The sequence below is a fragment of the Ovis aries genome, chromosome 13 (assembly GCF_016772045.2).
Source record: "Ovis aries strain OAR_USU_Benz2616 breed Rambouillet chromosome 13, ARS-UI_Ramb_v3.0, whole genome shotgun sequence".
NCBI lineage: Eukaryota > Metazoa > Chordata > Mammalia > Artiodactyla > Bovidae > Ovis > Ovis aries.
In genome coordinates, this window is record NC_056066.1 from 15,593,276 (window position 1) to 15,608,635 (window position 15,360).

At 40.4% G+C, this 15,360-nt stretch overlaps 1 protein-coding gene across 4 annotated transcripts in view; it reads right to left on the reverse strand.

The window, feature by feature from the left end:
* The window catches only part of USP6NL (USP6 N-terminal like), a 144,096-nt gene that overhangs the window by 12,213 nt on the left and 116,523 nt on the right, over positions 1-15,360 (reverse strand). For all 4 annotated transcript variants that reach the window (XM_027976528.3, XM_060396851.1, XM_027976529.3 and 1 more), the window contains exons 8-14: positions 12,303-12,412; positions 10,238-10,286; positions 8,511-8,631; positions 5,330-5,424; positions 4,576-4,641; positions 4,383-4,482; positions 1,508-1,660 (exon numbers count right to left, since the gene is read on the reverse strand). In XM_027976528.3, the coding sequence (XP_027832329.1) occupies positions 1,508-1,660; positions 4,383-4,482; positions 4,576-4,641; positions 5,330-5,424; positions 8,511-8,631; positions 10,238-10,286; positions 12,303-12,412 (694 nt within the window). The remainder of the gene's footprint in view (positions 1-1,507; positions 1,661-4,382; positions 4,483-4,575; positions 4,642-5,329; positions 5,425-8,510; positions 8,632-10,237; positions 10,287-12,302; positions 12,413-15,360) is intronic.

Genomic DNA, 15,360 nt, shown 5'->3' on the forward strand with positions numbered 1-15,360 from the left:
TGTGTGGAATGTGGCACAGAGCAGACATTCAATAAACACTAGCTGCTAGTTAGATGCTAAATCAGTCCATCCCATTACACAGGTTTGGATATTTTATTCTCATGTTTAAGCAGCTCTATTATATATATTTTTTCTATCAATATATGTGTCTTTTACTAAAACTTGTTTTAAACTTTTTAAAAGTAGGTAAGTCATTTAAAAATAAATGTTGGGATAGCAAGAATATAGTTAGTAATTGCTACTCCAAATGCATTCCCTGTGACAGGAAAGAATTAGTAGAAAAGGACAACACTGCATGAGAGAGGAGGGACCTGCCGGAGCAGAGTGCTGGCCTCACAGGGCCCAGGCCCACACGCCACCACTGCAGTGACGGCTTAACTTCTGGTGAACCCTGATGACGTGAAACAAACCTCGGAGAAACACCAATTAGTCTCCTTGCACTTAAATAACTAAAAGCAAAGCATCTTGGTTTTTAGCAAGTGTTCTGAAAACTTCTTTCAACTGTGCTCTCTGCATTTTCTCTTTTCTTTCCCTCTCATCTGGTACTGCCCTTCATCCACCCTTCCCTATTTACCCTGTTTCTACTGCTATTATGACTCTCTTCATACTCTTGTTACTGCGTAAATTCTGGGTCTCCTCCGTGCACCCTGAGAATAGAAGGAATGTCTCTCTTTTTAGTTGTTAAATCCCCAACACAGCACCTAGCAGAAAACCTAACAGGAGGCACAGGAAGATGTTTTGGAATAAGTGAATAAAATATATTATTCACACTGCTGCTGCTGCTGCTAAGTCGCTTCAGTCATGTCCGACTCTGTGCGACCCCATAGACAGCAGCCCACTAGGCTTCCCCGTCCCTGGGATTCTCCAGGCAAGAACACTGGAGTGGGTTGCCATTTCCTTCTCCAATGCATGAAGTGAAGTGGCTCAGTCGTGTCCGACTCTTAGCGACCCCATGGACTGCAGCCTACCAGGCTTCTCCGTCCATGGGATTTTCCAGGCAAGAGTACTGGAGTGGGGTGCCATCGCCTTCTCCGTATCTACACTGCAGCATACAGCAAAGAACCAGGGATAAGCAGTCAGGAACCTCGGACTCGGACTCTGCTATCTGCAGGTTCTGCAGGCTTCATACTTATTAGCATTTTAGTATCAGTTTCCTCTTCTATAAAATGGGTCTTCTACTTGCTCCCATACTGCATGTGGTTCTACAAGTGACGGTGAAAGTAAAGAGTGCTGATTATTATGGTAACTTAAAGCCATGGTTAACTTCTGTTGAAACAACATTATCTATCTATTAAACTTCCTAATTTTCCCACTAGGAGGGGCAGATTTAATGAATAGTTGCTCTTTCTTAAAATAATGAAGCCATAAGCAGGCAACAAGACACTGATTTACATGATGTCATCAGAAGTATGCGGACGTTTTCACACGGCAATGGGCCATGTTAATTGCACAGTATCTCCTAATCTTAACTGTAAGTTATACATAAAGCCTCTGGCTATTTCCTTACCAGGCTCTGGAAGGTCAAGCTTTGCCCGCTTCAGTTCTGCCATAGAAATCTGGAGCTGCTCTATTACAAAGTCATCTTCGAAGAAAAAGTCCTTTGCCAAGGTCTCCTGAAGAAATTCTACAAGTTCTTCCATGGACAATCTCATTAGATGTTCTAAGAAAAGATGAGAAAAATATACAATGGCTACTTTAGGTTGAAAAGATAACATATTTTATTCTGATGTATATTTTTAAGAGTGCACCACGTACAACTTCCAAATGGCCTTGTGAATATCACCAAAACTCAGTTAGGACAAAACTGTTTCCTGATATTAAAGCACAGAGAAAAGCAGGTCAGAGAGAAGAGCAGGTAGCCTCGGGGGACTGGGGAATGGAGAACGCTGCTAAATACCTTCTCACAGGTTTAAGAATAACCATACCTGGGTATTAATATTCCCCCAGAGCAAGAGTTCCTAGAGACCGGAAACTGACAAAGACCGCCCAGGAAGATGTGTGTTTTCCTGATAAGGGCTGTGACTGCCACAGGAATAGCCACTTCTAGGTCTGTATTTTAACTGTCTCAGAATTTCTCAGAAATCTCGGAGGCAAGAATTCTACCACTAAACCACCAATGCCCCTCTCCAAATTTCCTGAAAATCTGGATAATTAATTTTATCTGTATTGATACTTATGCCAGTGCCCTACAAGCAGATGTGTGTACATGCAGTTCAATTTACAGAAATAAACGATACTTTACACATTATTCACCTCTTTGCTTTCCCCCAGTCAACGGTGTGTATCATTGATACCTCTCACTTCAAGTATGATTTTATGCTGTCACTATTAACAACTGCATAAGAATCCACTGTGTGTACGCTCTAAATTTATGAATAACTGGTCTTCTAATACTGGGCATTTAGGTTACTTCTTTTTTATTTTTTGTACTGTTTAAAATCACAGTGTGTTTTTTTTTTTTTAATAACAATGCCTCTAAATATTGGTAAGGGAATCAGGAAAAAAACAAGAAAAAAAATCTTAGGAGCCTCAGGTAACTATTGGCCCAGACACAGTTTTTGAAGCTTTGTATGATGAAGGAACTTCATGTAAGTCCTCGATCTCTGTCTTCCTAATGAAGAAAATATACACAGCAGCGAAGGTTTCCAGAGTTTAGCCTAATGACGGTAGGGTATGACGTAGTTGTTGTGTTTAAGGTTAATCTACAAAGAGTAGAGAAACTTTTACTTGTCAAAATTAATCAAGAGTCATAAGTGAAACGCAATTTAAGAGGAGGAAGAGAGTTTTGGTGCTTTCTCACTGCTAAAGAATGTGAAACGAGTAAGTAATACTTTAACACAGAGTATGCTTCTGTTCTGCATCTTGGTCAGTTCATAATCCAGAGAGGAAAGAAGGACATGGTGGGGAGAGGGGAGGGAGGGAGACTGACTGACTTCCTGCGGTTCTGACCACAGATCTGAATTTTGGGAGACTCACTGCCAAACTGTTTCATCTTAGGGCTGTGGTTTGGTGTTGGGGAGGCAGGGAAATGAACCTCCAGACTTCTGAATCCTCTTCTCTCAGAGTAAACAACATAGATGTGACTTTAAAGTTTCAGTCTTATCTAGAATTTGAATAATGTGGTGCTCCTGGAGACCATGCTTTTCAAGTAAGCAATCAAACCATTTCCTATCAAAGTACCAAAGACGTTCTCAAAGTACCAAAGACGTTCTTAGAACAAAGCCACAGCTGAGAGGAAAACTACAGAACACGACCCCAAGCACTCGGCTAATGTATCACTGAGCTGGGAAACTGAAGAGATGACCACTCAAGAACAAGGCAAGAGGGCAGAGTATACAGTGAACGTGAACTCAGGCTGTGCCGCAGGCTGGAGGTGCTGGGTGAAGGCACCCGTGTGGAGCTTCTCTTCCCTTCTCTGCGTGGTCACAAAAGGAGTACCATAAGTTGTAAGGGTAGTTTAAGACTTTAAGATGAATAAGGTCCCTCATATTCATAAAGAGCAACTCTCACTTCTTGACTTTCAGAGTAAGGCACAGCATATCCTATTTACCAAGCCCTTGCAATATTGCAGGATTCCCTGGTGGCTCAGACGGTAAAGCGTCTGCCTGCAATGCGAGAGACCTGGATTCGATTCCTGGGTCGGGAAGGTCCCCTGGAGAAGGAAATGGCAATCCACTCCAGCACTCTTGCCTGGAAAATCCCATGGATGGAGGAGCCTGATAGGCTACACCCCATGGGGTCGCAAAGAGTCGGACACGACTGAGCGACTTCACTTCACTTCTTGCAATATTGCAACTGAAGGCCTTTTGCTACATTTGGACAACTGTGGGCCTGAAGGGTACTTGCTACAGAGGCCACAAAGCAGCCAGATAGGGAGATAGGGGAGGGTTCCCAACTCTGGTCTACGGCCTGGGGCTGGATGCTCTTTTCCTGGTGAAGCAATCACAGAAACGCCCTCTCTAGACCTGTTAACTAAAGGGCCTGGCTTCTCTGGTCTCTCCCTTTTCCTATTAAACTTAAGAATCAGATCAATGAAAAAAATAATAATAATAAGGGACATCCCCCCCACACACACACCATGGAAACAAACAACTAGTAGGAATATTAGTAGTAGAACCAACATACCGCATTCTACTTAAATGTGAAGATGGAACTGGCACAGAAAAGAATTAAAAGACATTTGCAAGGAGTAAGCTTCTAGTCATGAGGAAGAACCAGTGAGGGAAAACCAGCAACTGAAGATAATTTCTTCACTGATTTTAAAGAATTTTTAAACTCATTACTAAAAGGAAATGACCTTGAAGTTGGGTGGGTAACGAGAAGTCAAGACTTAAAACAAGGCTAGATTTTTGTGAAATCTTTATAATTAAACGCTTTCTTACTTCTGTGTAATTTTAAGATTGTGTAAGACATAGCAGTAAGAACTCGTTCTCCTTCGAAGATATAGATGTCCCATATTCTGAGGTTTAGTGTAAAGGGCGTCTATAATTAAAAACAAAACAGAAATAAGATGAACAGTTTGTCCTTGTCTGGTATTTTTAATTTTATGATTGGACTTTAAAAATAAACACTCACCCGATCAAGGAAACATTGAAAAAACCATTTCATTGTGTAAAAACTTGTGTAGACTTCTTGCGAATCCTGGAAAAAACAAAAATTCCACAATTTCTGGATGGCTGCACACAAAACACGGCAATATAATAAATACTAAAAGTTAGGCAGGTTGTTGGAGGCAGCTGTCACAGCTGAACAAAACCATTCATTACAAATCTCCTCTGTGCTGGGGTATTTCCACTTTTTCTCTTCTGACTCTCTCTTCTTCTTCCTCAGTTGTACTTTTGAAAATCATCCTGAGAATAAACCCCTCATAAGATAAGACTGTAATACAATACTTTGATTCTCTTTTAATATACTCTAAAAGGAAGCATCCTTGCTCTACTAGATTACTATATTTTTTCAGAGGAGTATGCATGTGATCACTGAGGACGAGCCTGTATGATCCTTAAAATATTTTAGTGCAGATGCTTTAGTGCAATTAAAACACCTCCTAAATCACTGAGAAATCACATATCCTTAAAAACTATATTGTTTGTATTACTATATATCAGCTTCAAAGGCGACTGATGCTATGAGTTAGGGCTGTGATAGTTCATCGGTACTAAATTTCACAAATCTCATGTCATTTGAGCAACTGGGAACTGTAACCGCTCGGTAAATGAAATGGATGAGACTGTGCACCAACAGAGTAATGGGGACCAATGGCTGCACTCAAGTCTTCCAGCTTTATTCTTGGTATAGGTGGGTGTAAGTCAAGGTCATATCTACCTACCAAGTGCTGCTTAAGCTTGGACAAAAATTTATTCAGTATTTTTTCATGATGTTCTTGAAACCTCAAGAGTTTGGGAAAACCATGGACAAAAAATCCTAGAATACAAACATAAAAACATACTTCATAAATAATAACAGAAATCCCTAGTTTAAAATGCAACATATTTCTTTTATCTTTTAGCTGTTAACAACAATAAAAACAAACCTACTAGTTACCCAAATATTTTTACTTCTCTCCAAGGAAACAATTATGTATAAGCTTGGATTAATAAAAACGTATAGCCTAGTATGTGTTTGCTAAGGATCGCCTATCACCTTGTAAAAATATAAAGGAGGACAGAGTATTTCTGAATTAAAAGGGAAACTAAGAAAGTAAGAAAAAATGGAAACTGAAGCTTTTTATCAAGATTATCTGTTTACTTGAAGTACTGGGTGATGTCTTAAACACACACTTCTATAAACTATTCTAATCTTGATTACTTATTTTGCCTCCCCATTATATATAAAACAAACATTGTATTACTCTTTTCAGGCTTACTCTAACAGTATCATTAGAGTAACCATGCTTCCCAGGTTAATATCACTTTTTAATCCTTTTTATAAGTGATATTTAACATAAGCTAAAACATACGGGCACTGTACGATCAATGTTAACATAGTCTATCCGAAATGATTATGCAGTACAATCTATAAGATTTCTAGGAAGTAACTGTAAATGGGAAGTTAGTATCAACTTTGTGTATGTAACTCATGGAAATTTACATCTATTTTTATTCACAAGTTTCCTTTCAGATATTCTAATAGTCCATTAAAAAGGGCACATACACAATGAATTTATGATTTCTCCATATGGGTTTTTCAGCCTGGGTTCTAGGTAACTTCAAAAGACATTAATAAGTGTTCTAAGTTTTGAAAAGAATCCAGGAGAAATACTGTATGTCACATATACCCTTTTTTGCATATGTTCACAGGCATATGAGCTTCTGAATGTTTCTAAGTTGTTTTATAGCCTAAAGACACTTGTTTTTCTTGGTTTACCTCATCTCCCAGACTTATCTGATTTTGGAGTCCAATATTTCCCCACAGAACGCATGTTTCCAAAACGGAAAACTATGTCCCTGCAAGAAACTGAGGAACACTGCTGGGAAGAACTGCTTTATGATCTTTGGGGAAGGGCTATTTCTTAACTGATTCTCAGCTTTCTAAGGAGTGCGTAAAAGTCTCCAGAGATAGAAAATTCCTCCCCTAGTAATACTTTCTGGTGAAATGATTTCATTAAAAAAAAATCTATATGTGTCTCTCTCTCTCTCTGCCACTTTCACAGCCAATTTGAGAGGAAGAAACTCAAGACAAAGCCTGATTCTGAAAAAGGCAATTCCTTCAATAATAAACATGAGCTCAAGGATGCTAAGACAGCCAACACCGCTTCCCTTTTCAGTGGGGTTCCAGACTTGGTATTTTAAATCTCATGCTTTAGCCCTCACATTACACTTCTGTGAGTGAACAGCTTTGTATATGAAATGCAAAGAACTGAGGTAACTTTCAGTTATAAAATTTCATAGGCAGATCTAGAAACAAATATCTCTAGGTACAAACTTATCCATAATAATGACCTAAACTGCTTTGTAAATGTAAATGTTAGAATAGTAAAATAAATACTGCTTTGTAGATTAGTGTGGGGCTTCCCAGGTGGCACAGTGGTAAAGAATCCACCTGTCAATGCAGGAAGCACAAGAGATGTAGGTTTGATCCCTGGATCAGAAAGCTCCCCTAGAGAAGGAAATGGCAACCCACTCCAGTATTCCTGCCTGGAAAATCCCATGGACAGAGAAGCCTGGTGGGCTAGTCCACAAAGAGTCAGACATGACTGAGAACACACACACATAGCTGAGACTGGTGACAAGAATTACTGAAAGCAGGTTATCAGGCTTGTTAAAAGAGATGGATTTTCTAAAACTGGACAGTATTCCACATAATTACACACTACTTAAGCTGTTAATATCCCACTGTATTTCCAAGATTATCAGCAATGCCATCTCACACTAAAGCAAAATAAAGACTGATAAGGAAGAGTTGTGTTTCCTCAGGATGCCCTTTGCAACAATACTATTGAATGGCAGCTCAATGTAATGTGTCTTACTACTGGAGTCCACTTATGGGATGTAAAGTGTCCAGAAACACTTATGCAGATAGTATTTATTTTTTAAAAAATCCACAGCAAACACTGAAGGAGATAGCTAAATGCAAACATATACACATACACACAATGCTTCAACAATAACCACATGGTAAGAATGTGAGATTTAATCAGCTATGGAAGGTCATAGTTTTGAAAACATCACTTTAAAACTGTGGCAGGTTCCCCACCACATGAAGCTTCAACGTTCACAAAGAGAATGATGGTCCATTCTCAGAGTGATTAGTATTAAAATTGTTTTTAATTTGGTATTAGCACACTCAATGGCATTGAGAAAATAATTTTGCATTATATGGACAAATGCCACTTCTTTTTCAAGAGAAGTTTCAATCCAAATTCTCTCAAGTTAAGTTTATTGCATATGCTTGGCAAATATAATAAAAATATTATTCAAAACAGTGTAATAACTTGAAAACCAAAAAATTACATAAGCTTTGAAATATCAAAGTGCCCAGAATATGTTACCAGCTTTTTTTACTGTAAGATGGAATCAATTTTAAGCCTGAAAGAACTAAAACAAATTTGACATAACAAATTACTGTGGACCTTTCCTTTAAATACCTCAGTGTCATTTCTCAATTAATATTCTCTGACAAACTGGTATAAATTGCAATATCCAGTCAACAGTAGACATTTCACTGAAGGTATGACTGTCTAACAGTTTCGATCAAAAGCTTCCAATAACTCAGTTTTTCCTAAATTCTTCCAAACCTAGTTTCTCCTAACCAGGGCAAGTAAGGAAAGAATTTTAAAACGTCAATAGTATATGTTGTAGTAAAGACGAAGGAATATAAATCTGAACAGAAACGTTCAATGAAGAAGAATTAAATAAGGAATTAGTAATAAGTACTAATGAATTAAACTCGCCCCTAGACAAGTTTCTATACTTGACTCTACCAAGCATCTGCCCCGAGCCTGACTTTGTTCGAGCCTGCCTGTCTCCCCTCCCTGTTTGTTGCTGATGGCCCCCTCAGGGTCCTCTTACCGTGCATGGCATGTTTGGGACCTGAGAACAGCTTGACCAGGGCCCAGAAGGCATCTTCCTCATTCATATACATGAGGAGCAAGGCTGTGATCTGGCTCATCCCCTGACAGTATCCAACCTCCTAAAGAGAAACAAGAACAGAGAAACCGGGGGTTTAAGACCAAAGTACATGTCCATGCAGGTGTGAAGAACTGATGTAGAAAACAGAAATGCCTAAATACATTACTTAATGTGCAGTTCTACAGAGAAATGTTACAGTCTTCACAGTACCGAGCCACATGCTATCAAAGACTATGTTTGTGTTGAAGAATAAATGCAGAAGTGTGGACAAGGCTAACCTGAAAGGACTTTATTGACCTCTGCTCAATACTGTTCTCACACCTTCTGTAAAGAGCACTGTTTCTATTTCTGTTTTATGTGTGATTCTCAGCTCAATATTCCTCCTCTTTGCTCAGACGCTGGCACATTTCTCTCCTTGCACAGTTCCCAGTTGGCTGTCTTTTCTCCTCTAGATTTCCAGATCCTTACAGAGACACATTCTGGGGACCCTTTCAGTCTAAGCCCCTTCCCTGAGAACTGCCCATTCTCCCCATAATAACACATAATGACACTTATGTGTAATATCACATGGCCTTAGGGATCCATGTCATGACACGTGAACCACAGCTCATGGGGACGAGGACGCCTAACCCCAGGGAACCATTAATTCAGCTGCATGACAATTTTACTCATTCACTAATCACATGTTTCTCTAGGAAAACTGAATAAAGCCACAACTACATGCATGGTGGTATGTAGCTGAACAGAATGCCCACACTGAGGCTATGGCTGCAATAGCAGCCTAAGAAAAACAGATAAGCAGGCAGAGAGAGACGTCTGAAGAGAGAAACAGTATAATGAACAGTTTCCAGAGACAATCAGAGGCACCACGTGGCCCCGAGCGGGACAGAAAGAGGAGCTCTTCTCTCTGTAGGCTTCTCACCCTCCAGCTCCAACAGCCACCCCCAGCTTCATTTCTATCAGATGCCCCTTTAATCAGTTCCTTTTTAACTTGCCCTAGTTTGAGTGAATTTCTGTTCCTTGTAACTTAAAGGTTTTGATTACAATAGAAATGGTACACTTCAAGGTTCAAGGTGTCCTTCCTGGAATCCAGTCAGCAAAGCATTTACTTGGCATCTATACTGGTGTTGACACTAGCTGATCTCTTCCTCCAAATCTCTCTCCCTCAAGAGTAATCAATACCTTAAGAATAACATGTTCTAATACCAAAACGTTTAGTTTTGGCTTACTCCAGGAGGCAGCAAGTAGGTACTTATGGTCTGCTATCCGGACCTCACCAAATCAACCTCCCAGGGGAATGAAGAGTCACCAAGAATCAAGCAGCATTAATCTAGCCACTACTTCCTGCCCCTCCTGCCCTGCTGATTCCCAGTCCTAAGTGCTTAAAATAAAAACAAGAAAAACAACACCACAAAACAAAGCAACCTGTAGTAAGCGGGGGGAAGTGAGCTTTGCTGTCATGCTGTGATTCTTCCCACTTTCCGAGCAACTCTGCTCTGATACCCTGGGGCGGATGAGGGAGCCTTGGGAAGGTCCACACAGACCGTCCAGTCCTGAGATGAAGCAACACAGGCCAAGGGGGCTTTTCCAGGAAGAAGGCCCAGAGATTTCCTTCAGGTGCTCAGAGCACAGCTCAAAGAGCTGTGGACAGGCAGGCGCTGACTTACCGTATTATAAATAGAATATGCAGCAAGAACGTGGAACAGGGATTGTTGCCTAGCGGAAAGAAATTTACATCGAACACAATTTAGTTTTTTCACCTTTTTAAAATTAGGAACTTAAATAAACAACAGTTTGACTGATGATAAATAGATAATCCAGATAAAGCTACTAGTATTATAAAGAAATGACCCCAAGCTCAAATTTAAACAATACTCTACACAGCCTAAACTTGAGGCTAGATAACACTCATTTTGACAGAAAGGATTTATAACAAAAAGCACAAAGCACATCACCATGTCTTCAATTTGGTGTCCCCTTTCTGTTCTCATAGAATCATCCCCACAGAAGGGGCCGGCTGGATGGAGCTGTGGACCAACATTCTGAAGCCTCCTTCATAGGGCCAGCATCCTGCAACACCTTGCAGTGGGGGGGGGGGGGGGGGGGGGGGACATGTCCCCTAGGGGGCAGTGTCCGCTGGAAATCAGCTTCCAAGACTGGCATCAGGATTCAGGGCCCAGGATCCAAGCATGCGAACAGGAGTGGCTCCACCCACTGTTACGTCTTGTCCACTAACAACGTTTGCTTTCTGCTCCATCAACCTTAGGCTCGGCTGCTCTAGAGGTCCTGGCTCCAAAGAGAGGAGTGTCCCCACTAGGAGACAAACACTTCCACTGAACTGGGAGCCAGGCTGCCCACCCCTGTAAGCAAGAGCACGTCTGGAACACAGAGAATACTGAAGGTGCCTCTAGAGTATAACCAAACCCAGTGATTCAAGTCCACGGAACACCACCACAATCAAATTCAGGCAGGACTGCTAATGGTAGACGCTTCAGGAATAAAGCTTTAGGGCCCCCAGCAGCCAAAGTACCTGCTGAGGGCAAAGGGTACATGGGATGGGAAGTGGAAGGTTAGTTACGACCAGCAGCGACCACATGCCCAGTCACGGAGATGATGACTACATCTGTTATGAGTATTTTTTCCTTATTTTGGTATCAATATGTTTGTGGATATACATATATATTTTTAATGTGCTTTGTTCCATCTCTTTTCCCTATGTCCCCATCTACCATTAGATGTTTCATAATAGCTGACTTTATATCACAGCATTTAGGTTATACATATCAAAGCAAAAACAGTACATATCCCCAAGGACTCAGCATCATTCTGTCGGGAGGGGGTTGGCATATTTTGAGTTGTAAGCAGAATAGTTGTGGAAGTACAGAATATTATAAGGAAGTACAACTTCATTGTCTTTATTCAAAAATTAAGTTGATGAGTGTGGTCCGTGATAGTGAGCTTCTTCTGTGCACTTGGAGGGGCTGCAATCCCCAGCTATGCAAACTCTAATGGAGGTGTGGCTGTGAAGCAGGTCTTTTGTAAACTTAACCAAAACACACAATCAGCTGACTTGAAGTCAGGGAGATTACCCTCCATAATCTGGGAAGCCCTGGTGCAATCGGTCAAAAGGTCGTAAGAGCTCCTGAGGCCCTTCCTGACATCTGCACTATGGACCTTGAACTTGCTAGTCAGTTCCGGCACACTGGAACCCAATTCCTCACAGCAAATCCCTCAGTTTACATCTCTTACTGGTTTCTATTTCTCTGGCTGAACCTTAACTGATACGGAGGACAGCAAAACTGTACATTTCATTCCTAAACAGTCACTGTTGTTTTATTCACTCATTTCCCATTTTTTTAGTTTCACCCATGTATGGAATCAGGGGTCTAAGAATGCATTTATTACTGACATGGTTCTCAAAAAGTAACAAAATCTCTCATTTCTTTTCTGAGATTTTTAATAAAAGTATCTACCATGTATTTAAGAATTTCTAGATCATAAAATGACTTTATAGCAAATAATATAGCACAGATATGTCAAAGATTAAAAATTTAAGCTAACTTATATCCTAAAGTTTACATGATATGGACCAAAGGGTCTACCAAAATTTAAACCCTCAGAGGTGGAAGCAAAATCATCACCTATAAAAGATATTCTAAACGCTCACATTTCAAGTTGACAAAGACTATTTGTGAATGCTACCCATAGTTTATAGCGTTGAACTGTACTCACTTCACACCATATCTGTCTCTGAACATGATATGGTCCCTAAATGTGCGGTTGACATCCAGGTCTATCTGTCTGATATCAGGCGAACAACCCCGTGCTCTGTGTTTTAATTTCTGGAGGAAAAAAGAGAAGAAAGCACATTTTAATGGAAATCAAATGTCAAACAGTCTATGACAAACAGTAAAATAATTCTCATGAAAAAACTTTTTAGATTTAGGAAAGCCATTTCTATGGTTCAAAAATAAAAATATAACAAGATGCACAGGGAAGGGCCTCCCTCTGTCCACACACCACCACCCTGCCTGGCCTCCTCCCCTCCCATACTCTCAGGACAGCTAGATTTTCATTTGGATGGAAAATGTTTGGAGTTTGCGTTGCTAAGACTCTTCCCAGGCAAGCCAGGCAGTTCACGGCGATTCCTTTCTTCTCTCCAACATAGCGTTCTGGTTTGCCTTGGGGCTTACCACTGCCCGGCCTCCCGTTTCTCAATGGGCTTGTTCTCTGTGCAGTGTTGCTAATTCGGCCCAGGTTCACTTCAGGCTGCTGTCAGCCTCTGGCACCTCCTGTTTTCTACTCCCCGAAGACCCGGCTCCTCGGGCCTTCGGACCAGCTGCTCAGTGGGGCTTCTCAGGGGTTCCCCTTCACAGACATCTGCTAGGCCTTGCTTTGCTTAGGTTTCCTGGCTCCTGCATCTCACATCTTTCTTGGTTTATTTCCTTGTTCTGAGGAGCTCGGCCTCCAGTAGATTTTGTGAAAAGACGTGTGGAAGATCAATTTTTTTGATGCTCCGAGTGTCTGTTCAGTCTACCTTCTTTCTTAGCTCTTTGACTACTTTAGAATTCTAAGTTAGAAAATATTTTTGCTCAAAAGGCACCACCTCCACTGTCTTCTGGCTTCCAGTGTTGCCATTCTAATTCCTTCTTCTTTATAAGAAAGGAACTTCTATCTCTAAGTTCTGAAACTTGCAATTTCTGTGTTTGGTCTGGATCTATTTTTAACCACAGGTTTGGGCATTTGATGGATCTTTTCAATCTTAAAAACTCATTGAGTTGAGTTTTGACTTCACAATCTATTTTCTGGGAAACTTCTTCACTTGTCATTTTCAAACCCTCCTCTAGAATTTTTCATTTCTATTATCATCTTTTATATTCATAGGCTCTGTTGTTCTCGAATGTTCCTTTTATAGCATCCTATACTTGTTTTATGGATGCAATATCTCTTTTTATCCCTCTGAAGACATCAGCAATAGCTCTTCTGTTTTTTTCTTGCTCTGTGGTCTGTTTCTCATCAGTTGCTTTTTCCACTTGTTGCTATTTTCCATGCTAGCTCCTAGCTCCTCTCCTCACTGCCTGCTTGTATTTGAAAGAAGACACAAGAAAGCTGATGGAAAGTTATGCGTGCAGACGGGCTTCACAACCGTCCTCACTGGAGAGTGGTCCAGCTGCTTTCACTGGGCCTCCCCTGCAGTTAGGAGTTTGGGGGTTATTTTCTTGGGCTGGTCAGATTCCTAGGGAAACATGCTTCTGATCCCCCCTCAGGAGGACAAGTGCCCAACTGCTAATGTTCTGGGAGTCAAGTGGAGGGAAAGGCTGGTCTGCCCCAAGTTCAGGGCATCCACTCCCCCGCATTTTCCTCCATGTGTCTCTGCCCTCTCCAGCCCACTGGCCCTCCGTTTCTCATCCTCCTCTTCCCCAGAAAGGAAAGGCTTGACGAGACATGATAAAATATGCTTTAAAATACAATTTAGTTGAAAGGGAGAAAAACACCCAAACACATCTATAATATGAATTATTCTAGAGGACAAGAAAACTTAACACAAAAAAGACCTCATGACAGAAGCAAAGCCCAGTTAAACAGGTAAAAAATTACAGAACAGAAAGATTACTTATGTCCCAGAATGGTGACAAGCTAAGGGCAGAATACAGGAAATTAAGCATATTTATCTTAACAAAAGGAGGTAAGCAACTTCCCGGGTAATCTGAGACTGAGTCCATGAATGTCACAATAATAAAGAATAAATACTTACTTAAAAGAAATAGGATCCAATGAGCCTATAAACCCGAGGGCAGAAGCATAGTGGAAAGCACCTGGATGAAAAACCAGCCACCTCATTGTGGGTCTGGCCGACAACACTCTTCAGCCTTGCTAAGGCTTCAGGTGGGGTTGTTGGCCACTGTGGCCAGGCCCCTGCCATCTGTGACGCAGATCACAAGACCCCAGAGAGCCAGATAACAGTGAGATACAGTTAAAAGAACTGGAGAAACAGCAGGCAAGAGCACCGGCTCAGGAGCCACCATTATCACCGTTTGAGAAAAATCTTAGTAGATGAAGGAAAAGTAGTTTTATTCTCATTGAATTTCCATAACATCTTACAGAAAAACCCAAACAAACTTTCCGGCCAAATCAATATCTAATCAACCATTTAAAATAATTTGAAACTCTAAAATCCCAAGACAGAAATTCATAATCTGTGGAGGGTCCAAACAATTAATTTAAAAAGTCTAATTTTTTTAAAAAAAGTAACTGCTTAAAAAAAAAGAAAGTAACTGCTTAAATTAACCAATATTTATAACTTTACATCTTGATGAAAAAATGTTTTTAATTTATATTTTATTGAAGGATATTGCTTTACAGAATTTTGCTGTTTTCTGTCAAACCTCAACATGAATCAGCCATAGGTATACATATATGCCCTTTTGCCACTATTATTCAACATCATTCTGGATGTCCTAGCTACAGCAATCAGAGAAGAAAAAGAAAGAAAAGGAATCCAGATCAGAAAATAAGTAAAGCTCTCACTGTTTGCAGATGACATGATACGGTACATAGAAAACCCTAAAGATAGTATCAGAAAATTACTAGAGCTAATCAGTGAATATAGCAAAGTTGCAGGAATCAAGATCAATATACAGAAATCATTTGCATTTCTATATACTAACAATGAAAAATCAGAAACAGAAATTAAGGAATCAATCCCATTCACCACTGCAACAAAAAGAATATCTAGGAATAAACTTGCCTAAGGAGACAAAAGAACTGTACACAAAATTATAAGACACTA